At 36.1% G+C, this 27,169-nt stretch overlaps 1 protein-coding gene across 4 annotated transcripts in view; it reads left to right on the forward strand.

Moving 5' to 3' along the window:
* Positions 1-27,169, forward strand: part of FNDC3A (fibronectin type III domain containing 3A) — a 156,017-nt gene that overhangs the window by 99,788 nt on the left and 29,060 nt on the right. For all 4 annotated transcript variants that reach the window (XR_003434750.1, XM_027116303.1, XM_027116305.1 and 1 more), the window contains 10 exons: positions 4,672-4,909; positions 8,514-8,783; positions 9,944-10,002; positions 14,556-14,713; positions 16,651-16,710; positions 17,809-17,947; positions 19,647-19,700; positions 21,762-21,886; positions 22,257-22,431; positions 24,228-24,314. Coding sequence is in view for 3 of the 4 variants with exons in the window: in XM_027116303.1 (XP_026972104.1) it covers positions 4,672-4,909; positions 8,514-8,783; positions 9,944-10,002; positions 14,556-14,713; positions 16,651-16,710; positions 17,809-17,947; positions 19,647-19,700; positions 21,762-21,886; positions 22,257-22,431; positions 24,228-24,314 (1,365 nt within the window). In the remaining variant the exon portion in view is untranslated. The remainder of the gene's footprint in view (positions 1-4,671; positions 4,910-8,513; positions 8,784-9,943; positions 10,003-14,555; positions 14,714-16,650; positions 16,711-17,808; positions 17,948-19,646; positions 19,701-21,761; positions 21,887-22,256; positions 22,432-24,227; positions 24,315-27,169) is intronic.

The following is a 27,169-nucleotide window of genomic DNA, read 5'->3' on the forward strand; positions in this document are numbered from 1 at the left end:
TCCTTCCTCTGCAGTCCCTCTCAATTACGTCTGTGTTCAATAAAGAAAAGAAAACAGGGCTTTGTCTAATTAGAAATTGCATGGCATATGTGGTTAGGTGGTCAGACTATGCTGATAGTTCCATTTAATTTTATCTCATTGCCTTTAATTTTTTTTAACATAGACTAATTTGGATATTTTACCTTTTTTTTCCTTTTCATGACTTGATTTTATTTTAATCATCACCGTCAGTGTACCCTGTTGATATAAAATTCAATGTCCTGGCTATTTCTTGGCAGCTGGAGACTTAGCAGATAGTTTTGAGGTCTCTGGCCTTACCCTGAAGTTACTGGCTGCTCAGGTGGTTATTGGAAGTGGTGGAGTTCTCCACACACTCTTGGTCCTGCTCTGGCTCTTTTTTTTTTTTTAATCTCTGCATCTTAGCTTTTTTTTTTTTTTTTAAATTGTGGTAAAATACACACTAAAAACTTACCATCATAACTATTTTAAATGTACAGTTCAGTGGTATTAAGTACATTCACACTGTTGTACTACCATACATCCACAAGAACTCTTCACCTTGCAAAGCTGAACTCTGTACCTTATCAATCTTAAAAATAAAACACATAGTTGTTATAGCAGCGAAATGAGGTTATTCAGGAATAGCAGAGGAATTGCAGTTCAGGGCATGCAAACTATAGCAAACCACAAGCAAGTCCCCAAAACAAAGAAGAGGCCTATTCTTTTATAAAGAAAAGAGGGGGGTTGGGAAGGGGTGGTTTTTTGAGCAAAATCCATTGGAGGAAAGAGAGTTCAGGGTTATGGCTGCTTCTCATTAGGCTAGTTGTGGTGGCTTCTCATTGGCTGGGCTGTTGCTGGGCGAGGAGAAAAATCTTCCTTCCTCCAGCTGGGGTATGTAAAGTAAGCTTCTTTTGGATGGGGAATGCAAGGTATGCTTCTTGCTAGTGTCTCCAAGGGGCAGCAAGCAGTAGTAAGTGAGAAGCCTTCAGGGCTTCCCAACTCTTTTTTTAAATGAGGTTTTCTTTTATTCATTTTCACAACCTGTTAATAACTCCCCAATCTCTCTTCCCTCAGTTTATCTTTATATTTGAAATGTTCTTTTTCAGAAGAAAATAAAAACATTTCTTTTGAAATGTTTCTTTTCAAAAGAAAAGTTTTAATTTCAAAAGTAATTTAGCCATTTCTTTTTTAACCGATGAGATCTCACTTGTGTTTGTGAAATTTTTAAAGGCAGTAGAAGGCAGGTGTTTGTGGATTCTATGCCCACAAAATGAATAAGAACATAGAATTGAAGCCAGATTACCTGAGTTCAGTTACTAGCTCCTCCACTTACTACCTGTGTGACCTTGCAAGTTATTTGACATCTCTGTGCCTCAGTTTCCCCATCTGAAAAATGGAGATAATAATACTACCTATTTGTAGCATTGTGTTGAGGATTAAATAGTTAATACATGTCCCTTGAGAAACTTACAGTTAAATTATAGAGTAAGACATATGGATTTGGAAAATTAACAAATACTACAGTGTTATGGATACCAAACAAGTAATAGAGAATAAATGCAATGGAATTGTTAGGAAGCAGAGATCACTGAGATTGTGGTGTCTAGGAAAGGGTCACAGAGAATAATCAAAAGAAACTATCTACCGGCTCCTAACCCCACATCTTTACCAATATCTGGAGTTACATGCTCTACCTTCTCATCTCATCAGTCCATACTTCTTTTTCATCTAGAACAAAGATGCACTTTTCTGCTCCTGTCTAGATCCTGTGCCCCAGCTGGAGCCCTGAATCTCATCTCCTTTTGCCTGCTCAAGGACATTACTCTAGCATTCTCTCTCCTACGTCATCAGTTTCTTACTCTCTGATGGATTGTGCTGATTAGTATATCAGTATGTTGTAATTGCTCTCACTAAAAACAACAAATTTTTTAAGCTGCTTGACTCTACTACTGTCAGTCACCACCCTATTCCCATATTCCTCTCTGCAGGAAAACTTTCCAGAATTGTGCTGTTACCTCTCTAGTTCTCCTCCCCACTTTCTCTCTTAAACCCACTCCAATCAGGCTTTGCCCCTATGATCATACTAAAACTGCTCTCATCGAGGTCACTATGACTTACATATTGCTATATCCAGTGGTCAGTCCTTAGTCTTCATCTTATTGAACCTGTCAGCAGCATTTGACAGAACTGATCTTTCCTCCCTGACACACTTAATGAAACTTCCAGACTCCACATTCTTAAGTTTTCTTCCTGCCTTACCTGGTTGTCCTTTCCCAATCTTTCTGCAGCTGCAGACTACTATTATCTAACTGCCTACTCAACATTTACACTTAAATGTCTTACAGACTTACCAAACTGACATGCGCAAAACCTGAAACTCCAAATCTTCCCTGGCCCCCACCCCCCAAATGACTTGTTCTAACTGCAGCCTTCCCTTTCACTGTTGGTGAAATACCATCCTTCCAAAACTTCTTTTTCACACTTCTCCGTTGGAATTATCAGCTAATCTTGTTGTTCTACCTTTAAAGATACGCAGAATGTGGACCACTTCTTACCACCTCCACTGCTACCACCGTGGTCCAAGCCTCCACCATCTCTTGCCTAGATTTCTGCAGTAGCTTCCTGAATGATTTCACCTTTTTTGCCCTTGCCCTACAATCTGTTCTCAACTCAGGAGCCAGAATAATCCTGTAAGAGTATGTCAGGAGCTTCTCACCCTCAGCACTGTAGACATTTAGGCGTGGTGATCTTTTGTTGTAGGGTTGCCCTGTGTGTTGCAGGGCATTGAGGCAGCATCCCTGACCTCAGCTCGCTGGATGCGAAGTAGTGCTGCCAGCTCCAGGTGTGACAATCAGAAGTGACTCCACGTGTTACCACAGAATCACCCCTGGATGAGAATCACTTGTTTGTATCCCTCTTCTTCATGTTTGTCTGCCCCTGTTAGTGTATGTGCCCGCATAAACACATCACTCTGTATTTTCTTTCCTAAATTAACAATTTCTTTTTGTTCAAAAACAAATCTTTTGTTTTTTTAATGAATGGAGGAGGGTATTGCTAGATTTGGAAGGAGAGATGGGATTTGCATGGTTATGGATTAAGGGGAAGCAAAGTGAAGAGGGTAGATGGCATAAACCAAAGTACAAGATAAAGAAATATGTAGGTTAGGTATAAAGATAGTTTTTTTTAGTATACCAGCCTGGCTGGAATTAAGGGTTCAGGATTTGGTGTGGAAGAAGATACAGCAATAAAGATAGGTGGGAACCAGATGGGATGGTAGGTTTAAGAGTATGTACAGTACAATCCTATCAGAAATGGCGGGATCATTTAAGATTTGTGAGTCAGAGAGTTGAGAAAGATGAAAGTAGTATGTTAATGACAGACACCATGGTTTGGGTCACTCAGAATCCATTTCAGACTTCGTCTAATGTCCGTTCCTATAGGTTAGAGGCTGAAAAAACAACAGTTTCCAGATTATCTTCAGCAAGGCTTCCAGGTATGATTTAGTTTCCACCAGTCAGTCATAGGCACTTGTCTGAGGCTTGAATCCAGAACTGAGTTAAATAGGGAGAGAGGTGGGATATGAAGCATCCATTGTGCTAGAAGCCAGGCATTGTAGTTCTACAGCTAGTGTATAAAAACTGATTCATTTGCTCTTCTGGTCCCATATTACAGACAAGTCATCTCACACTCCAACAGGTAAGGTTAGTTTAATAGGCTATTTAGTAGCAACTATATTCTTTCTAAAGCAGTAATTTATTTGTAATCTAGGCTTACCTTTACCCAAATAAGTGTGTTTTCTAATATTCCTCCCAAGCACATATGTTTATAAACAAAAGTTGCAATTTGTTTAAGCATAGTAAAACGTGTACTTCCTGAAAATATCAGGATTTGCCTTTAAGTTAGCACTTTACATTTTAATCATTTTCTGTTGTTAGCCATTTGTTGTACTACAGTAGTAATCATTTAAGTCTAAAAGATTAAGGACCCTGTTTTAGTAGAAGGATTTCTAATTTTGAGGTTAAATCTTGTATCTTTTTAGGCCTTCCTGTATGTCCTTGTTGCCCAGTGAGGTTCAAAAGGAATAAATCTGGCGTTTTAAAAAATCCTTTGCTACAGTGTGACCCCTATTTAAAAACATGTAATTTCTACGACTCAGAGCCACAGATATTTTTCTTAACTGGGAGTTAATATATTAAGGTGTTTGCCTCCCTTGAAATGATCTTCAGTTATTAAAAGTGTTCTGGTCATGGTCCTAAGAGTTTTATACCTAAATTCAATATATGGTTGATCTTAGGAGTCTGGATCCAGCTTTTTTCCCATATTATGTTCAAACCAAAAGGTCCCTTGAGACTCCCTTCATTTTTACTGTATCACTAAACGCATGTATCACGTAAGATAAATACCAGATGTCATAACTCATTGTTTAAATTATTATTTAGCTTGTCTTCTCAGTGTTTTAAGATTTATACTGCATTGTATAACAAAAACTACTTCATGTTGTTCAGTGCTAATTCATATGTATGTAATGTACTTAATAAAATCTTTTCATGTTGGTTCTGTAAAATTTCTTAATTAACTCCTAATGGTGTAAAAATTCTTACTCTAACATATTTGAAAAAGATTGCTTAACATCCTATGGAAGAAACTTTTAATCTGTTGTTCATTTTGTAGGTTATTGAAGACAATGGCGTTCGAAGAGTTGTTGTGGTTCCTCAGGCACCAGAGTTTCATCCTGGTGGTCACACAGTCATCCATCGTTCTCCACATCCTCCTCTGCCTGGTTTCATTCCTGTACCAACCATGATGCCCCCTCCACCACGCCACATGTACTCACCAGTAACTGGAGCTGGAGACATGGCAACACAGTATATGACACAGTATCAGTCTTCACAAGTATATGGAGATGTAGGTAAGGATCTAAAAATATTCCTGTTTTATGGAGTTGGCTATTTTTTGCTTGGATATAATAGGTACTATTACTATATAAAAGAAACAAAAAATGGGAACAATATCACAATCATTTTCTGTTATTCAAACACTATGTTATGGGAACTCTATTCAATACTCTGTAATGACCTATATGGGAAAAGATTCTAAAAAAGAGTGGATACATGTATATGTATAACTGATTCACTTTGCTGTACACCTGAAACTAACACAACATTGTAAATCAGCTCTACTCCAGTAAAAATTAATTTAAAAACAAAACAAAAAAACACTATGTTAAATGTTTCATCCTCATAATCACCTTTCAAGGCAGATGAGTAAACAGAAAATCAAAGAGGGGAAGTAACTTCTGTCATGCAGCAGTATTTATTTGGGGACACATTCAAACAAGAGGTCTTCTTTGTCCTGCTGCTCTCTAGGCTCTGAGGAAATTTTTTAGCCAGGAATAATCATGCTGCTGTTAAAACCTGAAGCCTCTGATGCCACTAACCAAAGTTGCTAGGTTCTGTAAGATACGGAAAAAAACAGTAAGACATAACATCTGCCCTCAGGGAGTTTAAATTTTGGGAAGGACAGACAACCACACACACACAAAATAATAATCTTATTCTTTCCTATGGCTTTAAATACCGTCTATATACTGACAGTTCTTAAATTTGTATCTTCAGTCAAAACCTCTCCTCTGAGTCACAGACTTTTATTTCTAACTGCTTTTTTTTTCTTTTTTTTTTGACCATGCTATGTGGCTTACGAGATCTCAGTTCCCCAACCAGGGATTGAACCCTGGGCCACAGCAGCGAAAGCCCGGAATCCTAACCACTAGGCCACCAGGGAACTCCCGTAAATGCCTTCTTGATAACTCCACTTAAATTGTCTCATACATCTCAGTTATAGCATTTTAAAACATAAATCTCAATGATGGGACCTGCTTTTCTCTGCCATCTTCATCCCGATAGATGGTACCACTGTCCACTCAGTTTGCTCAAGGGAAAACCAGATGTGGCCACATTTGATTCCTCCTCTTTCAACCCCCACTTCAACTGGCATCTACTTTCAGAAGTTTCCCAAATGAATCTTTTTCTCCACTGCTCCTCAGTTCTAGTCCACCATCAGCTCTTGTCAGGACAGCTGCAACAACAGCCTTCCAGTTGGTTTTCTGCTGTCATTCTTGCCGCCCCCAACCATCCAGGCTCAGCCAGAGTAATCATTTTAAAATATAAATCAGACCATTCTTCTGTTTAATGGATTTCAGTGACTTTCCATTGCACTTAGAATAAAATCCTAAACCCTTCTCCTGGACCAGGATTTCTCAACCTCGGCACTCTAGACCTTTGAGGAAGGATGTCTTTATTGTGGAGGACAGAACTGTGCATTATAGGATATTTAGAAGAATCCCTGCCCTCTACCCACTAGATGCCAGTAGCACACACCTCCAGCCCTCACCCTGACTCGATTGTGACAACTAAAAATATCTCCAGACTTTCCAGATGACTCCTGGGGGCCAGGATTGACGCTGGTTGCAAATGGCTGCCCTGGACAAGATCCTGCCTTGTCCCACTTTTTCCCATGCATGTGCCCCACCTCCAGTTTTTCAGAACCAAGCTCTTTCTTGCCTCAATGCTTCTGCAAATGGTGTTCTCCCTACCAGAAGTGCTCTTCCCCCTTTTCCATGCAAGGCTTTTTTTTCTTTAGATTTCAGCTTTCAGAGAGATCTTCCCTAACCTATCCTTATCAGTCTCCAGCACTGAAACCTTTTGTTTCTTTCACAGAACTTAACACAATTTGATTTTTTTGTTCTTTTCTTGGATGTCTTTCTCCCTTATTTAACTGTAAACCACCTAAGAACTGAATCTGTTTTATTCATCACTGTTTTCCTTGCATTTAATCAGTACTTGTCATTTATGCTTAGTAAATCTGTAGAAGAAATAACTCTAAATACAAAATTTAAATTGTGTAGCACAACTTGTAAGTAGTAGATGTATTATATATATTATGTAATATATTACATTTTTTTCAAACTTATTTCTGTTGCCCAAGTAATGCATATTAATTCCATAGGTCTGAGTGTGGTTTGGTTTTCTGCATTTCTAACAAATTTCCAGGTGAGGCTCATGCAGTGGTCCAATGAACTTAATTTTATTTTATTTTATTTATTTATTTTTTTTTTGCGGTACGCGGGCCTCTCACTGTTGTGGCCTCTCCCGTTGCGGAGCACAGGCTCCGGATGCACAGGCTCAGCGGCCAAGGCTCACGGGCCCAGTCGCTCCGCGGCACGTGTGATCTTCCCGGACCGGGGCACGAACCCGTGTCCCCTGCATTGGCAGGCGGACTTTCAACCACTGCGCCACCAGGGAAGCCCCTTCACCTCTTTTTAATTGGGTTATTTATCTTTTTGTTGAGTTGTAAATGTTTTTATGTATTTTGGATACAAGTCTCTTATCAGATATATGATTTGCAGATATTTTCTCCCATGTTGTCTCTTTACTTTTTTGATGGTATCCTTTGATGCAGAAAAGTTTTTAATGAAGTCCACCTCATTTTCTCTTTGATTGCTTTGTATTTTTGGTGTCATATCTAAGAAATTATTATCAAATCCAAAGTTGTGCAGATATGTGCTTGTTTCCTTCCATAAGTTTTATAGTTTTAGCTCCTACATTTAGGTCTTTGATTCATTTTGAGTTAATTTTTGTGTATAATATGAAGTAAGGCTCTAAACTTACTCTTTTACTTGTATATATCCAAATTCCTGGGGTTTTATTTTAATATTGTGCATATCCTTACAGTATTCAAGAATATTATACTAATTTTCTTAAATCACTGATAAATTAAAACTTTACTGAGATTTTTGAGACTTTTCCTTTGAAAAATATTTTCCTCACTACAGATTTTAAATTTACAATGAAAATGAACTCTGAGGACAACTGATTTAACAATATTCATGAGGGTATTGATTTATATTATGTTGCTCTATGACTTATTAGAATGAATACATTCTAAGTCTCAGCCCTGAGTTTACAGTATCTGAAAATGTAATACTCTGTACCTAGATTCTGTTATTAGTTAACAGTCCCACTCACTTCTTTTTGCTGACTCTTAAAACCTTATTTTTTTAGTGATGATTTGCTTTTTTTGAGTCATAAGGGAATTTAGGTAGGTGGAGATTTTCTGTTTCCTAGTTGATATGTTTGAAGTTGAAAGAGATGCTAAAAGTAATGGCTACAAAAGAGTAAAAGAAGAACTGTACACAGCTCAGTTCAGCTCTTACTCCTCACCTGTAATAGTCACAGCATACCAGCAAGCTGTTTCTATGGAGATTAATAGTTGAGAAAGGAGGAAGGAAAGAAGTGTCTATAAGATTACAGTTATAATCAAGTCACAAAGCTTGGTTCTCTCAGTTGGTGGAGACACAGAAATAGCTTTGTTATGCAAGATTATTCTTTGAAATATTTTATAATACATAAGTTTTATATAATATAGATAGATTTATTTCCTGTTCTTTTCTCATGCCATAAATGGGTTTGGAGACAGTGACCTTTTTAAATGTCTTATTTTTTATTTCTTCTCAGATGCCCACTCTACACATGGAAGGTCCAACTTTAGAGATGAAAGATCTAGTAAGACATATGAACGTTTGCAGAAAAAATTAAAGGATCGCCAAGGAACACAGAAGGATAAAATGAACAGTCCACCATCATCACCCCAGAAATGCCCTTCTCCCATAAATGAACATAATGGGCTTATGAAAGGGCAGAATGCTAGTGGTGTAAACATAGGATCAGCAAAGAACAAGTCAGGAAGGGGGAAAGGTGGTGCACAAATTGATACAGAAATAGAAGGTAACTATTTAAAATACAATATATTCTAATTGTACTTTTTATCATCATTTAACCTACTAAAAGTATATTCTAACCTTTCAGTCATTTCATCATGCTTCACATAAACTGTCGATTAATAGCCTAACACTTCTTAAATGTGACAGGAAAGTTTTAGAACCTAAATTGTTACTAGGGTATTTCTTTTTACATTTTGGGAAAGCTCAATTAATAATTTCACCTATATCTAAACTTTACTAACCAAGAGAAATTTCTCTTTGATAGGAAAACTCAAAGTTCATCCAGATTCCTTTCCTTCTTCTTTCTTTCTTTCTGGACCTAGATAAGGCTATGCTGATTTTTATCAAAACTCTTTAATCCTCCCAGCTTCTTTATACACAAGTCCTTGATAGCAACTAGTTCTGTCATTCACCAATCTATTTATATACTCTGTAGTTAGGATAGAGTATTGTCCGTTTCTTTCTTCAAAAGTTCTTTTGTTTCAAAATCCCCATGTTTCCCTTGGATCCTTCCTTCAACCTGTGACTTTCACCATATGAACTCTGAGCATTACTTCCTTTTCTTTAAAATTTCCATTCCCCATCAACAAATTTAATGCTTTAACAGCCTCTTGGCTTGCCTATTAACGTTTATCAAAATGTTCTCCCATATTTTTGAGACCTTCTGATCATTCTTTTCAGCACTGATGTTTCAGAAGAGTTAAGCTAAAGTTTCAGATACATCAGTGGTGGCTATAAGTTATTGTCAAGTCAATTATAGTCCTATTTTGGGAACCACAGTTAAGGCATGTCATGAAACAAATACTTAGTTAACTTGTCATTAAGAGGTATGAGATTGGCAAATAAGAACTTTCCAGAGAGAGAATATTCTTTACTTTTTTTTTTTAAGTAAAGTATAAAAATATACTTTCCGTAAAACTTATTGACTAGTTCAGATGTATATAGTGGTATTATAATTAGTAATCATGGTTAAAGCAGACATAGAAACTGAGGCAGAAGAACTCTAAAGAGCCACAAGCTGCTGAATATGAACTAAGAGGTAAAAACCAGACAATAAAACTCAAATACCAACCACTTGGTATATGTTTTAGAAGACATATTGGGAAGGGAGTAGGATGATTGCATTTAGGTTCATTTTTTGTTTTGTTTTGTTTTGTTTTTAAGAAAAAGATGAAGAAACTAAAGCTTTTGAAGCACTTCTTTCCAACATTGTCAAACCAGTGGTAAGTATCTTATGTATTTTCTTGACATTTATATTTAGTATATTCATATAGGATTTTGGTATATTCAGGCCTTGTTTAAAACTTAACTATATGTAAGGAATGGGTCAGTAGTGGATCAGTACAGATCTGACATAAGGTGAGATAGGTTAATCAGTGCAGCAGAATACTCAACCAAGAATTTTTAAACAAGGTTTTAATATATGCTCAATGACATTGGAAATGACTGGACCAAGCAGAGATCTAATAAGGAGTGTAGGTACAACTGATTATCATTTTTTTAAAAACCCATTTATATTATTTCCAAATTAAATATATCCAATTAACTCCATATACAAAAAGAGTTAAAATCAAACCATAGAAGAAAGTTAATATTCCCCAGTCCTTTTTTTGTGTAGATGTAATAGAAGAAATCAGAAAATCAGAAAAAGGTATGACAGCAAAACTGGCTACATCTGCATATTTTTAGAATAGCCTAAATAAAGGCTATCATTCTAATAGAAAAAATATTTCCATCAGATAAGAAAAAGATTAAAGTGCTTGTACAAACGGAATTTTTTTTTAATAAATGTATTTATTTATTTTTGGCAGCGTTGGGTCTTCGTTGCTGCACGAGGGCTTTCTCTAGGTGCAGCGAGTGGGGGCTACTCTTTGTTGTGGCGTGCAGGCTTCTCGTTGCAGTGGCTTCTCTTGTTGCAGAGCACAGGCTCTAGGTGCGCAGGCTTCAGTAGTTGTGGCTCGTGGGCTCAGTAGTCATGGCGCACGAGCTCTAGAGTGCAGGCTCAGTAGTTGTGGCGCACAGGGCTTAGTTGCTCCACAGCATGTGGGATCTTCCCGGACCAGGGCTCGAACAGCTTTTTTTCAAGAATGGTTTTGATCACTACCCAACAAAGACCACAAGCTTCCTCAAAAGTTAAAATATACTGTACATAATTCAACCACTTCTATTTTCATGTTTGCCTACTACCATTTAGTCTTTGTCAGTACTCACACGTATTTTTACACGGTCATGTCTATTTTCAGCTACTGTCTAGAAGTGGATTCAGAATGGAAGGATTGTGGGAACTTCCCTGGCAGTCCAGTGGTTAAGACTCCACACTTGCACTGCAGGGAGTGTGCGTTCGATCCCTGGTTGGGGAACTAAAATCCTGCATGCCATGTGGCATGGCCAAAAGATAAAACAATTTTTTTTAATTTTTTAAAATAAAAAATGGAAGCATTGTGTAGCAAAAAAAAGAACTGAATTATTCAGGCCCTAGTCACTAGTTGAGTGACCTCAGACAAGTCACTTAACCTTTCTGAATGTGTTTCATCTATGAAATGAAGATAGTTATGTCTGTTTTGCCTGCTTTAGAGCATAATTATAAGGATCAAGTGAGGTGGATATAAAAGGAAATTTTACTTCTAAAGTAGCATACAAATAGAAGACATATTTCAGATGATTTCTGTATCTGTATTTTTAACCCTCATTATTCACCTCTTTCTCTAGAACCACATTTCCTGAAGCATCCTAAAGAATACCCAAGTTTGTATGTTTTGCCAACAACTAGAACTTCATCTAGAAAACCAAATTCTTCATCATTTTTCCTAAACTATTTTCTCTTCTCCATTGTTCCTCTAAAATAAAATTGGATTAGATCCCTTTAGTTTTCTAATTTCAGTATTTCCATCAATGAACACTTACTCATCCAGATTTCTCTGGCTCACAGTATCAGTATTATCTTAGATTTCTTCTTTACCTTTAATTTTCCCCATGCCAAACTGAATTGCAAGCTTTATCCTTTTTTTCGCTATAAATTTCTAGGATCTACTTTTTCCTGGACACACACACACACACACACACACACACACACACACTCGTCTTTACACAGGAATTTCACAGTACCTTAATGGCAGTCCACTTCTCTTTCTTCTTTACAACTGGTTACATCCTTCTGAAACCAGCACCAGAAAACAGCATTTTTAGGCATTTTTCAGACTACATTCATTCTCCTTGATCTCTCTCCAGTGTTTGACATTGCTGATCATTTCCTTGTTCTCCTATCATCCTTTTAATGGCCCACTATCTCTCTCTCTCTCTCTCTCCCCCTTAGTCTATGGTTTTCATGAACATGAAATTACTAGGTAACCTTTAAAAATACACACTCACACATGTTCCAGCAGCTTACCCATTTCTTTTCTACCGAAATTATATCCCATCCCAAATCCTTCAAAATTCTATTCAAAATTCACTTCTCATGAAGTTTTCCGCAGCAATCCTAGTGTAATATTTTGTGCCTTAACATTTATATGCAAGTAATAAAATATCTTTTTTAAAGAATGAGTTGGGACCAAGAGTTATTCTGTAAAAATAGATTGTCTAGCAGTGTGTCTAATTTTTTTTTTTTAAGCTATACTTGGTAAATTCAACATAGTATCCTGGAAAAGTCTATTTAGTTTAAATTTTAATTGATAGTATTCTACCAGTGTTAATTTCTTAGTTTTGACAGAAATACATCATTATATAAAATGTTAACATTAGAGGAAGCTGGGTAGAAAGTATACAGAACTCTGTATCTATACTATCTTCCCAACTTTTCTGTAAATCTAGATTTATTCCCCAAAAAAAGCCATTTTAAATATACTGTATTTGATTAATTAAGGTAAACAGATCATTTCACTCATTTGTATAGATGACACCTGGAACCTAAAAGGTTGAGAGTTTAGTATCACCAAGCAAATTAGTGACAAGTCTTCTGTCTCCCTGCTTAGTCTTTTCTCTATTGCCTATACTTTTGATGATGTAATCAGTACCCACAAAGCCTAATAAGCTTTATAATGTAGATGCCAGTTAATGCTATTAACTTACCTACCTTCAGAATACTGTTCACTTCCCTGTTCTCACAGTTTTAACACAGTTATGATCATCCCATAAAATCAAGAAACTCTAAAGGGTACAGATATATGTATGTTAACAGTATGTTTGTTTAAAAAGGAAAGAAAACCTTACACAGTTACAGATTAATAGCCAGATGGACACTGGTTAAAACAAGGAATCACTTTTAAGTCCATTGTAAATGCAACATAGTACTGTACTGAGACTTTTTAAAGACAGCATGACAGTAAATATTACATTTCCTGTGACTCAGCAGAAGCAAAATAAATACAGTAACAGTCTTCTAAACTTATTCAAGCTTTGAGAGCTTTGACAAGGAGAGAAAGTTATGCTTGTGTATAGACTGTTTATTCTGCCTAATTGAAGATAGGGGCTTCATCCTAGTAGTTAGTGGTTTTGTTTTGTTTCTGTTTGTTTTATTGTCTTTGACTAAGATAGTCATTAAATGTAGATAATTTTAAAGCAAGCTTTTACATTAATGTCTGGGTATTGATATAATCTGATACCTTTCTTACCAATCTTTAGTTTAAATCAAATCCCTAGACTTTTTTTTCCTCTTTATTAGACTTTTTTTATAAAAGTAATCCAAAATGTAAAAATGCTATTAAGACCTCCTGTTTTTCTCTCATATCTCTCTTCATCCCACCACACATACTCACAAAATCCCCAAAGGTAAGGATTAGTACATTTTTACAGTACATTTTCAGATATTTGTATGCATTTTTTAATTTCTTTAACACAGCTGAAATCATAGCATATATATTGCTTTGCAGCTTCCGTTTTTCCTCTATTACATAGCACCAGTATATTGAGGATCTCTTTAAATGTCAGCACGTACATGTCTACCTCATTATTTGAACACCTGCATAGTAATATGTTAAGAAGCTATACCAATTTCCAGTTTCTTGCCACTATTAAGAGTGCTGCGACGAGTATTCTTAAGGGTGTATATTTATGTACTTATGTAAGTTTACGGAATATTATCATGAAAAAAAATTCCTGGAAGTAGAATTCCTGAATCAAAAAGTAAACACACTTTAAATTTTTATAATGGTTCCCAAGTAGCTCTACATAGGGATTGTACCAATCTATACTCCTATCCTCATTTAAGAGACCACCCATTTCTCCAGACCCTCACCACACTAGATATTAATCCAGTATTTCATCCATTAATTAATTTTAATCTTCCCTAACCCAGTGGATGAAAAGTAATATCTTGTTTTAATTTACATTTATTTAATTATGAATGTAGTTAGATATATTTTATATCTTTTTATTTTAAATATTATTCAGTTATATTTCTTTGGACAGTCCATGTCCTTTGCTCATTTTTCTTTAGGCTTTGGCCTTTTTCTTATTGTTAGACACTTTCTAAAGTGAGGAAATGGAACCCTTTCAAGCATGTTACAAGTGGGTTTTTTCTGCCCTTCTTTTGACTGTATATGATGTTTACACTAATAGTTTTAGACAGCCCCAAATGGTCTTTAAACCTTTGTTGAACCTATCTGCCCTTGCACAGCAAATTGTATCTCATCTACAAAAGGACAGGTTTCTATTTGTGAGCCATTTTATGTAAGTAGATATATTTTATTTAAGCTTGAAACCCCATTAGATTTTTTTTACTGTTTGTTGTACACATTACAGTTGTTTCAGAGAGCTTTCAAATATTATGTTTTTGCAGGCCTCAGACATCCAGGCAAGGACAGTAGTACTTACCTGGTCACCTCCTTCCAGCCTCATTAATGGCGAAACAGATGAGACTACTGTACCAGAGCTCTATGGTTATGAAATTCTGGTCTCAAGTACTGGAAAAGATGGGAAATATAAAAGTGTATATGCGTAGGTATTTGTTACGTTTTACTCCCTGCCATTATATAAGTTAATGGTTTATCAAAAACAGCTTAAAACTAATTATGTGCTATTTTCCCTCTTCATGCTTTTATTTTGACTCTATAAGTTGACCAGTGGTAGTAATTTCAATGTAAATAGTCCAAATGCTGGCTGGTTCACATTTCTGTCTACACTCCCTTGGAATAATCACTTTCATTGCCCACATTCAGCTTTTTTATTTTTCAGTAGGCTCCCTAATAGATATTTCACTATTCACGTATTCCTGAGACATAAATATAAATTGTAGTATGTAGAAGCCAGGACCTGAAATGGAGAACTCTTACACTGTGAACTCATGCAATGTGATATTGCTCCTCTAGGGAGCTGGATTTAATTCTTATATGTACAAGCTCATATCCCATTGTAAAATGAATTTAGTGCCATTGTTCCTCATTTGTGTGTTGGTATGTTAATAATCATACTTTGAAAAAATCATAGTTCTCTTTTCTTGGTTCTAAAGCATATTATATACCAAGAAGCCTTAGGAAGTATCAGTGGCTAAAATTGTGACGTTTATGATTGATGGTTGTAAAATAAATTATTTTTCTCTTCTTATTCATATAGAAATTGCTTATTCTGATGAAAAAGAGTAAAGTCGATTACTAGTTAAAATTTCACCACCAGGAAGATTGTAAAGGATGTGGTTAGCCATTTGAATGATCATTATTAACACACAACACTGGATACATCAGCCTTCTTGGTATCTTTTTTCAAAAAAATAGCTAGTGTGGGGAAGAAAGGAAAGAGAAACTGCTCCAGTGACTGTCATCTAGCAACATAAGGTTATAAAAATGTCCTATCTCCTTCTCTCTTTTGAGACTTCCTTGTGTTTATTCTATTTCTTTTTCTTAAAAGAGACAAAACCTACCTAAGAGGTAAACAGAGGGTAAAGGAGCATCAACGTAAAGGTTTCTTTTTGTGTTAATGGCTGTTCTAGTTTGATATGGCTGCTTTCTAAGAGGAAGGATTTATCTCCATTTGCAGCCTGACCAGAGAGCACAAGAGGGACATTAGTCAACCTTAGTCACCTTTTTTACCCTGCACCAATTAAGGTCTCTTTCTGAGGCTGCTACTACAAGGTGTACTTCTATCAGTGAGACAGGTTTCCTTTCTCATACGATTCACTGGCTTTGATTTGAGAAACAGGATAGCTGTGGAAGGAAAGTGGGAGGGAGGTGGGAGGTTGGAGGAAGAAGTCCATAAAGTGGAAAGGAGAGAAACTTAACTGAAGGAAATGAAACAGAGAACAGTGATTTAAAAGAAAAGGAAGAGAAAACAGGCTAGTTTGTTGGCTACATACCCAAATAATAGTTGTATCAAATGATTATTTAAGAAAATATGTGCCATTATATTTGAAAATTTAATAGTGGCCATAAAAAATGCTTTACCTTAAATTATGATTCAGTTTTTTTTTATCTACTCATTAAACTGTAACATTTTAAATAAAGTTCCATGTTATATTTTAAATAAAATCCAGTAGTGGCAGACTCCTTGTAGAAATTTGGTAGGTTTGATTTCAGTAGTACATGTGTTATTTAGCATTCTAATTATATACCAGTGGATTTTTAAATAATTGAAAATGGTTCTGTTTCTTCAGTAAGCTAAGTATCTTCCCTAACTCCACAGGGGGGGGAAAAAAAAGTCTGGCTTACACAATTGATTTGCTTAGCATACCTTTTTGTTTTAAAGTGGTATTCAGGTACATGCTTAAGTTCGGCATATATCTTAATTACACAAATTGCATATTAGTGCAATCTGAATGTGGTTACAGTTGGAAAAGTAAGAAGCAGTATAATTTCATAAAGTACCACAAACTGTAGTGTACATAATACATATCCTCTGGAATGCTTTATCATACAACGAAATGTTGCCTTTTTTTCCCCCAGAGGAGAAGAAACCAGTGTCACTTTAAATGATCTCAAACCAGCTACAGATTACCATGCAAAGTAAGGAATTCCTATATGTTGCTTTTATATGATATAGCATAGGGTTTGTTTGTTTTTAATGATTTCCTTAAAAGTCTAGAATATAATTTAAATATTAATTTTGGATTAAAAACATGGGTTTTGTGGACTTTGATTTTTCTTGTGGTATAATCATCAACACTTTCCAAAAAAAACAAAAACATTTAACTCAAATGTTATAATGAAGTGGTAAATCACCCTGTTTGTAGGACCTAGGGATTAGAATGAATATACAGATAATATGTATAATATAGCTGTAATATCTAATTCAGCACTGGAAAATTGTCCCAGCTTTTGAAACTTTTACAAAACAGAATCATAAATAATATTTGCTACTTACGTATTTTTACTCCGTCCTATTTTGTACAAGTTTGGGATATTAAAACTCTGAGAATTTCATAACATTTAATTAGGATAACTTAGATACTACTGTTTTGTTCTGCACCGTTCTTCTTTTATAATTTACCGAAATTATTTTATAGACTCTAGGGTCTCCCCAGCTGGGACTCAGTATAACGATTTAGTCAGTCACCTCTTTTTAAAAATAACACTTGTAGTTGGGATTATTCCTATTAAACTATTAAATTAAGTCTTCAATTATACATCCTATGGATAAACCCAAAGTATCATCCAACCTAATATTTTTCAAACTGTGGATTGCAACCATTATTGAATCATAAAATTAATTTTGTGGGTTATATTCAGAATTTTTAAAGTTAAATATCAAATGGAATAGAAAGTATCAGTATATTACCCTAGTTAAGGATATTGTTTCAGGGTACTTGTGCATGCATGCGTGTGTGTGTGTGTGTGTGTGTGTGTATAAATGCATATCTCAGAGACACAGTCACAGTTTAAAATGTATTCTTACTTTCGGCAGTCAGAAAAATATGAAAGCCCCTGGCCTATTCTATTTTTCTTTCTTTTAAGGGTCACCCTTTATTTCTGATATGCATATTTTCTCAATAGAACATTTAGAGGGCATCTTACTGACTTGCCCGTACTTAAAGGTGATGCTATAGAATGGGAGGATACAGTGATTCTATCTGCAGGTTAAAACAATTTATTCTATCACCTTAGAGTCCAGGCAGAATACAATTCTATAAAGGGAACTCCTTCCGAAGCTGAAACCTTTACCACCTTGAGCTGTGAACCTGACATACCTAATCCACCAAGGATAGCCAATCGGACCAAAAATTCACTCACTTTGCAATGGAAGGTAAGAATATTTTCTAGAGTATTTCCAACTGGACATTTGTTTTCCTTTTTTTTCTTCTGTAGTATTAAACTTCATTTGTTTTTGGAGACAAAAAGGTTTAAGCTAAATTGCTCTTGCTCTTCACATGTATTAAATAGGCATTTGTTCCTTATAAAATAACACTCTTATTAGTGTTATTAACACTCATCAGTTTTTCTTACTGATGTATAGCAGAAAAGATTGATTTATAATTAGCAGCCCTTATACTGAATTTGTGATGACACTGCAATGTGTAATTCTCAGGCTCATTACTACTTTCTATAATACTCTGTAATGACACCTTTATATCCTGAATTTTATCCTAAAATGAGATTCATAATAACTAGACTCATAGTTTCTAAAATATTAATATGTCTTAAAGGAGGAATAAAATTATTTTTAATAGAATAATATATTTTTGATATATAAATATTTGTGCCCAGCTACACAAGAAGATGTAATGAGAATTGGTTATTCACACACCACAGACATCATTGTCATTGGTGACATGATTTTCTGAAATGATACCTAGGTCTTGGTAAATTTTTGAATAAAATTAAGTACAAGCTTTCCCAACTTGCATAGTAGTTGCATTTGGGGGAATACAGTAACTGTTAAAACTATACCACAAATACCTTGTAAAATGGAATTAGGGTCTAGGCAGTAATAATTATAAACAGATATTTCACCTGTATGGATGTCCAGAAGCACATTCAGAAGTCCTAGAGGAAAAGAACAATTCTTCATTGTACTGAAATGAAGGTGAAATTCTTTAGTTTTAGAGTGATTAAATACTGGGGAAAAAATGACCAAAAAAGCTGAAATTTTCACCACTGAAAATTAACAGATTGGTGAATTAGCAGTCTTAGGCGGTTGACACGTGGAGTCTAGAAGCAGAGATCCAGACAGTATGCCCTCTTGGAGTTCCTTTCAGAACACTAGTTCTTTCACTTTTTAGTGTATTACACAATATCACTTTCAGATTGTAAGTTGAGTTTTAATGAAAATGACAGGATCTATCCCAGGAGCTTAAAGCTGATAAAACCTTCTGATAAAAGGCAGTTTATTTATTTATTTTTTTAAAGGATTATAGGGCTTCCCTGCTGACTCAGTGGTTAAGGATCTGCCTGCCAATGCAGGGGACATGGGTTCGAGCCCTGGTCTGGGAAGATCCCACATGCCGCGGAGCAACTAAGCCCGTGCGCCGCAAGTACTGAGCCTGTGCTCTAGAGCTCACAAGCCGCAACTACTGAAGCCTGCACGCCTAGAGCCTGTGCTCTGCAACAAGAGAAGCCACCGCAGTGAGAAGTCCGTGCACGGCAACAAAGAGTAGACCCCGCTCGCCGCAGCTAGAGAAAGCCCACACAGCAACAAAGACCCAACACAGCCAAAAATGATAAATTTTTTTTTAAAAATTATAAAAGTTAAGAGATCTTGAGAAAAGAGATTGTTCAGTGTTCATAAAAATTTGAGTAGCATCTTGATTTGTTTTATTTTCTTGAAGTTAAAAGGATTATAGGATACGCATGTATTTCTGTATTCTCTGTGCACATTTTTCCAGGGCTAAATCCCAGAGAACATCTGCAACACACAATAGATGCCTTAGATTGGATCGTCACAATATCTTTTATAAAAGTACTAATTTGTACTCATTTTGTTTGTTTTTTGGTGTTTGTTTTAGGCACCTAGTGACAATGGTTCTAAAATCCAAAGTTTTATTTTAGAATGGGATGAGGTAAGTACATTTAAACTTTTTAAATTAGGCTAAAATGTATGCATATCCTCAGGCAGAAATACCTTTTTGTTTATGAGTCAGCTGATGGTGTTCTTAGAAACCATTACTGACCAGACTTCCCAGTGTTCTAATTGTTTTCAACTAAACCACCATCAAAGCTATCACTTGGTTAATTAACTTGATGGAATATTTTCTTTCACATCAGCCTTAAAGGCAAGCATGTTCATTTACTGTGACTGCTTTAACAAATTACCACAAACTGAGTGGCTTAAAACAACACTTTTATTCTCTTAATAATTCTCGAAACCAGAAATCCAAAATAGCTTTCACTGGGCCAAAATCAAGGTGTCACCACAGCTGTGCTTACTCCAGGGACTCTAGAGCAGAACGCATTTCCTTGCCTTTTCCAGCTCTGGAGGCTGTGCTCATTACTTGGTTCATGGCCACATCAGATTGCCTTTTCTCCCCCTGCTGCCATTATCACATGGCCTTCCTCTTCTGTCTTCAAGTCCTTCTCTGCTTCCCTCTTAAAAAGGACACTTGTAATTCCATTTAGGACCCACCCAGATAATCCAGGATAATCTCTCCACATCTCAAGAGCCTTACCTTAACCACATTTGTACAGTTCCTGCTACCATGTGAGGTAACATTCACAGGTTCCTGGGATTAGGATCTGGGTAACTTCGGGGGCTGTTATTCAGCCTACCACAGCAAACATACTGGGCTTTATTGTTTAGTACTTTGTTTTACTGTCATTTATATATATCATGTTCTCTTTTGCGCTGCTGCTTCACTGCAGCTAAGAGGAGGGGCCAGAGGGAGTAGAAGAAATTCCACTGATAATTTGGGAATTCAAATTGAGGCACAACCCAAGTAAGTTTTATTCCAGAAGGTCTAAGAGAATTCAGAATTAGGAAGTCTATTGCTGTATCATAGTAACTGAGAAGAAAAACCATATCATCTTAATAAATTATGACAGATATTTGATAAAATTTATCACCCATCTCATTTAAAACTCAAAACAAATTAGGAATAGAAAGGTAATTCCTTATTTGACAGTTTTGTATTAAGTGCAGTACTATCACTAAACAATAAAAGCGCTTCTAGTCAAAGCAAATACAAGTCAAAGTTGCCAGTTTTCCCCACCTTTATTTGACATTATTCAGGAAGTTACAGCTAATACAGTATGATTTGGAATCAAAACAAGAGGTAGAGCTATGGTGGCTGGGCTGGGGGAGCAAGATTATCATTTTTTAGAGATGACATGATTTTCTATTTAGATAACTTGATAGAATCAACTATAAACACGATTAAAACTAAAATTAGAGTTCAATAAAGCAACCAGATTCAGACTAAAGATATTCTTTGAAGCAAAGGTCACCCTAACCACCCTTTACCTCTACCACACAATAACGAGAAATGGGTAGAAAATAAAAAATGTGTTGATTTTATGTAGCATCTTAAATTTCTAAAACTCTTCAGTTGTCCTGAACTGCAGACTTTTCTCTCTCCCATCTTAATGTCTGTAATGGGATTTTTCTCTCTGTTTATACTCTTTCAGTATTAAATCTAAGCAGTAGTAGTGCCAAAATCTTTAAGGAAGTTTAGCAGCTATCTAGGTGGTTTGGGGATGGGTAGGGACCTTTTCTTGAAACTGTTTGCATAGAACTTTTCATAGGCTGAGGAAAGCTGCCAGTTATGCATATCAAAGATCAACCTATTTCCACCGCCGCCAGTCCCCCCATAGAGATTGTGGGATCCATACCTGGAAAGAGTTTCTTTTACTAAAAGCCAGAGGTTAAGCATCAGCTATGAAACAGGGTGCTTAGTTCAAGAAGCTATACAGAGATGCCTGCTCTTCAGTTTTTGAATTCTGCGTTAATGAACAGTGAGTATCATATAAAAGATGTGTTATCTTAGACTTCTCTTGAGATTCATGACATGCATGTAACAAAGATGATTTTTAATGTACACTAGCTAATATGTTACTATCAATTAGGAATTAATGTGGATTTCTTCTTACAGTAATGTACAATGATATATAATAACTGTTTCTTTTAGGGAAAAGGAAATGGAGAATTTTGTCAGTGTTACACGGGCTTACAGAAGCAATTTAAAATTACTAAACTGTCACCAGCAATGGGTTGTAAATTTAGACTATCAGCCAAAAATGACTATGGTCCAAGGTAAGATACATTTTAATGTAGATATTTTAGACTATTCATTTGTATAAATTATTCACAGTCCAAATTATCCACTAAAAATTCTGCCTTAGTTATCACTTCGTTGCTATAGTTAAGATGTGTTACTAACCTAGCAAAGCTATGAGAGAATTTGTTAATTACATAAACTGCAGTTTTAAAACAATACTAATTCACTTTTAGGTATCTGACCTGGTTACCATAAAGATATTACCAAATCCAAGATATATTACTGGATTATAATTAGTTATCAAAATTATCATTTGCCCCAAAAATGTCACTTATCAAAATGAGTTCTTTGGCTATAAAAAATAACTATTTTTCATTCCTTCTTAAAAACCATTTGCTTCAACAGTGGTTTTAGTGAAGAAGTCTTATATTACACCTCAGGCTGTGCCCCTTCTATGCCAGCAAGTCCTATATTAATTAAAGCTGGGGTTACTTGGTTATCCTTACAATGGAGTAAACCCTCAGGAACACCATCAGATGAAGGAATTTCTTATATTTTAGAGATGGAGGAAGAAACTTCAGTAAGTATGTATTTTAAATATGGTATTTAAAACATTTCAGTGTGACATTAATCCTGATACAGTAAATATTGCCACAATAGTTAGATCGTTTCCCAGATGCTTTGAAACCTTGGTTGGTTACTGTTTGGGAGGGACTGGAAGTGAGGGACAACTCAGCCTTTTGTTTTCTTGATGTGTTGGAGGGGGTTTTGGTTTTTATGTGTGTTTGGATACATTTTATGCCTGGGAACAACACAGACTACACTTTAAGTATATGTGTTTTGGGGAAAATAAAGAGAGGGAAGGATCACCACAACCTTAGACTAAGCAACTCTAAAAGATAAGAAAAGAGAATGTCTCCCTTCTCCAACTGTGTTCATGCATTGCTTCTCCAAGTGCCACAGAAACTTTGAAGAGCCTCACAGACTATATAGTGCAGCCTGAATCTAGTTACCAGTGTCTCATCTCCTGTAAGCTAGACCTGAGCTAAACAAGAGTTAGGCTGTCTTCTCCTAGTTATATATAGTTCCATAGCTTTTCAGAGTTACTTTGAAGCAATATGAGTCAAAACTGGCTTGGTCCATAGACAACTAATGAGAACATACTGTATAGCACAGGGAACTCCATTTAATGCACTGTGGTGACCTAAATGGGAAGGAAATCCAAAAAAGGGGATATATGTATATGTATAGCTGATTCATTTTGCTGTACAGTAGAAACTAACACAACGTTGTACAGCAACTATACTCCAATAAAAATTAATTAAAAAAATAGCTTGGTCCATTCTAGGTGTATACCCAGAAGAATTGAAAATACATGTTTGTACAAAACTTTGTACACCAATGTTCACAGCAGCATTAATCATAATAGCCAAAATGTGGGAATAACCGAAATGTCCCCATCAACTGATGAATGGATAAACAAAGTGTAATATATCCGTGCAGTAGAATACCATTCAGCCACATAAGGGAATGGAGTACTGACATATGCCACAACATGAATGAGCCTTGAAAACATTATGCTAAATAAAGAACCCAGTCACAGAAAACTGCATATCGTGTGATTCCATTTCTATGGGTATAGGCAAATCCATAGAGGTAGAAAGTATATTGGTGTATAAGAAAAGAGAGAAAGTGACTGCTAACCAGAAAGTAAAGTACAGGCTTTATTCTGGAACTAGGAATTAAACAATGGTTTCACAAGCTTGTGACTATACTATAAACCATTGAACTTTATACTTTAAAAATGGGAATTTTATGGTTTGGGAATTATATCTCAGTCTTTTTAAATTTTAAAAATAACATTGGGAAAGTATAAGCATTGTCCCTGGGGCTATAAATAATGCCAAACTAAATAATGCCAAACATAAGTGACATCACAACCTGCCAGCACAACCAACTATTCATCTATTCACCTAAATACAGTTATGTGTTCAGGGAAAGTTAAATATGTTAAATAGTTATGGTTTTGTTTAGCTCTTGCAACATCTGTCTGGGAAATTCCTGTTAGTTCTAGGGATAAGCTTACTGATGGTGATGTTACCATTGTCTCTCATTTTCCCTCAACACAAAGATCTTCTCTTGGCTACTGTATTTACTGAGAATAAGTGGTCTTCCCCATCCTCCTACAAATGTTCAGTAGCATTTCTGGATCTGTCTACTCAAGATAGAAGCATCAAGGTGAAGATTACCCTCACCCAAGCATTAATCACATTGCACATAACAGAAGATGAAGAGGACCTGAGTCTTTTCACATATTCCTTATTCCCCATATTTCTGCTGTTAGACCTCTAATGAAGACTTATTTTCCCTTTCCAGGGATATGGTTTTAAGCCTAAATATGATGGAGAAGACCTTGCTTACACAGTGAAAAATCTCAGACGTAGTACAAAGTATAAATTTAAGGTAAGCTTTGAAAGCCCTTGAAAGATTTGCTTGTTGTTCTTATTGTTCCTGTTTTAAAGGCAGGTACATGCCTCACTCCTGTGGGATTTTTTGGGTTTTTTTGCGGTACGTGGGCCTCTCACTGTCGTGGCCTCTCCCGTTGCGGTGCACAGGCCCCGGACGCGCAGGCTCAGCGGCCATGGCTCACGGGCCCAGCCGCTCCGCGGCATGTGGGATCTTCCCGGACCGGGGCACGAACCCGTGTCCCCTGCATTGGCAGGCGGACTCTCAACCACTGCGCCACCAGGGAAGCCCATTCCTGTGGATTTATTTATTTATTGATTGATTGATTGATTGATTGATTGATTGATTGATTGCGGTACGCGGGCCTCTCACCGTTGTGGCCTCTCCCGCCATGGAGCACAGGCTCCGGACGTGCAGGCTCAGCGGCCATGGCTCACGGGCCCAGCCGCTCCGCGGCATGTGGGATCCTCCCGGACTGGGGCACAAACCTGCGTCCCTTGCATCGGCAGGCGGACTCCCAACCACTGCGCCACCAGGGAAGCCCCCTGTGGTTTTAAATCTTAAATATTTTGGCCTTTTCAAATGAGCTTTAATAAGTTTTACTTTCTTACTATATAATAATGCTTCTCAAACTTTATTTAAATTCAAAACAGTCTCAATGTTTTACAGGAGGCTTATTTGCAAAACGTGAACAAAACATCTTTTAAAATGTGGATGTCAAAAAAAAATGTGGATATCATTGAACATAGTCAGAATATGCTTTTTTGGCAGGTATATCAGAAAAAAGTAATGATATTTTAATGCTCTATCTAGTGGTGCACAGTTTCAATTGTCCAGTCACTAGTAGTTACTTGATGAAGGTGATATCTACCATGTTTCTTCATTGTAAAGTTGTTCTTTTTCTCTTTGTAATAAGTATTTTGTGAATACTCTGTAGACATCTTGTTCCTCATCAAAGTTTCACCCACTAGTTTTAACACCCATTGATAATTCTTGCCTGAATCAGTTATTCAGTAATCATGATTAATGGTTGCCAAGTGGTGATTTTTTTAATTTTATCATTCCTTCTACATTTATTAATTTGCATTATACTATAAGGAAAAGCTTTCTTTTCTCATTTATATCAGTATGAACTCATGGATTCCTGTTTACTGAGTGGGTTATATTTTGTTGCTATGGCTATCAGTTATGAGGTTCAAATTGTCTTAGATTTGGGAGCTCTTGTCAGGCTGACTTCTGAATTTTTTTGACATGTCCCCACCCCATCATTCTTTGAGCCCACCCTTTCTGGAACATGGTATTTCATTCTCATCTTGTACTTTCTCTTCGTCAACCTTGATATTGGCCATTTCTCAAAGCACCTGGGTCCTTTAAGTGGACAATGGTATTTAGAAGTCAAGATCTGGGTAGTAAGTATACTTAATGCTATAAGGGTATTGGTACTCCTGGGCATCCTCTCAGTGGACAAGGCTAAGAACTAGATGTATGTGTGTTTGTCTTGTGTGTGTGTGTATACACACATACACAATTTACATGCACAAACACATTTATATTCTTATTTCTAGAATATCTATTTTTAAAAATCATGAGTTTGCACCAAAAACCTCCATTTAATCTAGTGCCATGGGTTAATTCTAATTTTCTCCCTTTCCTTATTTCTAACTCCCATCATCATCAGTGAGAAACTTTGCCCCACATATGTTCACAATATTTACTTATTGGATGAAACTCCTCCTCTTTCCTTTATATCCTTCCCTAGAGTCCTATTCAGGGTGCTCAAGTTTCTACTAGGCAGACGCTGCTGCTTCCACCCAACCTACCTCATGTCATTCTTGCTAGCTTGAGGCCTGGAGACTCTACATCTTGCTCACTTGAAGCAGTAGCAAGCTTTGAAAATTCTTCTCCTATGGAGACTCCTGAAAATTCTGTATCTTTCCTAGTATTTCATCCATTCTAGGATATATTTTAACTCTGACTTGGTTGGTGATATGCATTGCTATTTCTTGGTAGACAGTGCTTGAATTAGCTAATATACCAGTTAATATAAGCCAGCCTACATTTTTATGCAGAGGTTTTCCCCAGACTGTAACAGGATGCTTATTAGTTGATAAATTCAACATTTGAATTTTCCTACCATTGCTTGTTTAAACAACTTATTTCAAATAAATGATAAAAGCCATCGTAAATTGTTTTCACTATTAAAAAGCAAAAGATAACTTTTATTACTCCTTGAGAACCTATGAAAGAAAATTTTAATGATAATGGGAAATTCGATTATGCAGTGCATAATGATTATATTTGTCATGCTTTATTTTGTATATTAGCTTCATTTTTAAAACTTCTGATAACACTGGGTCATTTTAATTTTCAAATACAGTTTTTATTATTGACAAGATTTATAAAATACCTAAGAAGTATTATGTACATTTATTCTAGTTTTCCTCTTATGGTGTTGGATTGCATTTTTGCTTTAGGTAATGATTATCATACCAGCAGATCTTCAAAAGAGAAGTTGTTAATGTCTTTATAATCTGCTAAATTTATTTAAAAATTCTGGGGGTAAGGCCTAGCAATCTGTATTTTAGTAGGCTCTTCAAGTGATTCTGATGCTTGTGAAAATTTGAGAACCACTGATCTAGAGGAGGGAAAAAAATATTAGGAAATAGAAAATGGTGACTGTATGAAGTTTTCTAGAAGCTCAAACATTTATTTTGAATCTGCCATGCACTGGGTGCCAGCTGAGGTGGGGTTGAATCATTAAATCCTACTTCTATTGTTTGAGTCTTCCTTTCTAGCTTGACATTTGCAGTCTCCTCTTTCAAGCAAACATATCAAAATAAAATCTTAACACT

Source organism: Aethalodelphis obliquidens, unplaced genomic scaffold (genome assembly GCF_003676395.1).
Source record: "Aethalodelphis obliquidens isolate GAN/ISIS:26980383/991018 unplaced genomic scaffold, ASM367639v1 scaffold16, whole genome shotgun sequence".
Taxonomy (NCBI): Eukaryota; Metazoa; Chordata; class Mammalia; order Artiodactyla; family Delphinidae; genus Aethalodelphis; species Aethalodelphis obliquidens.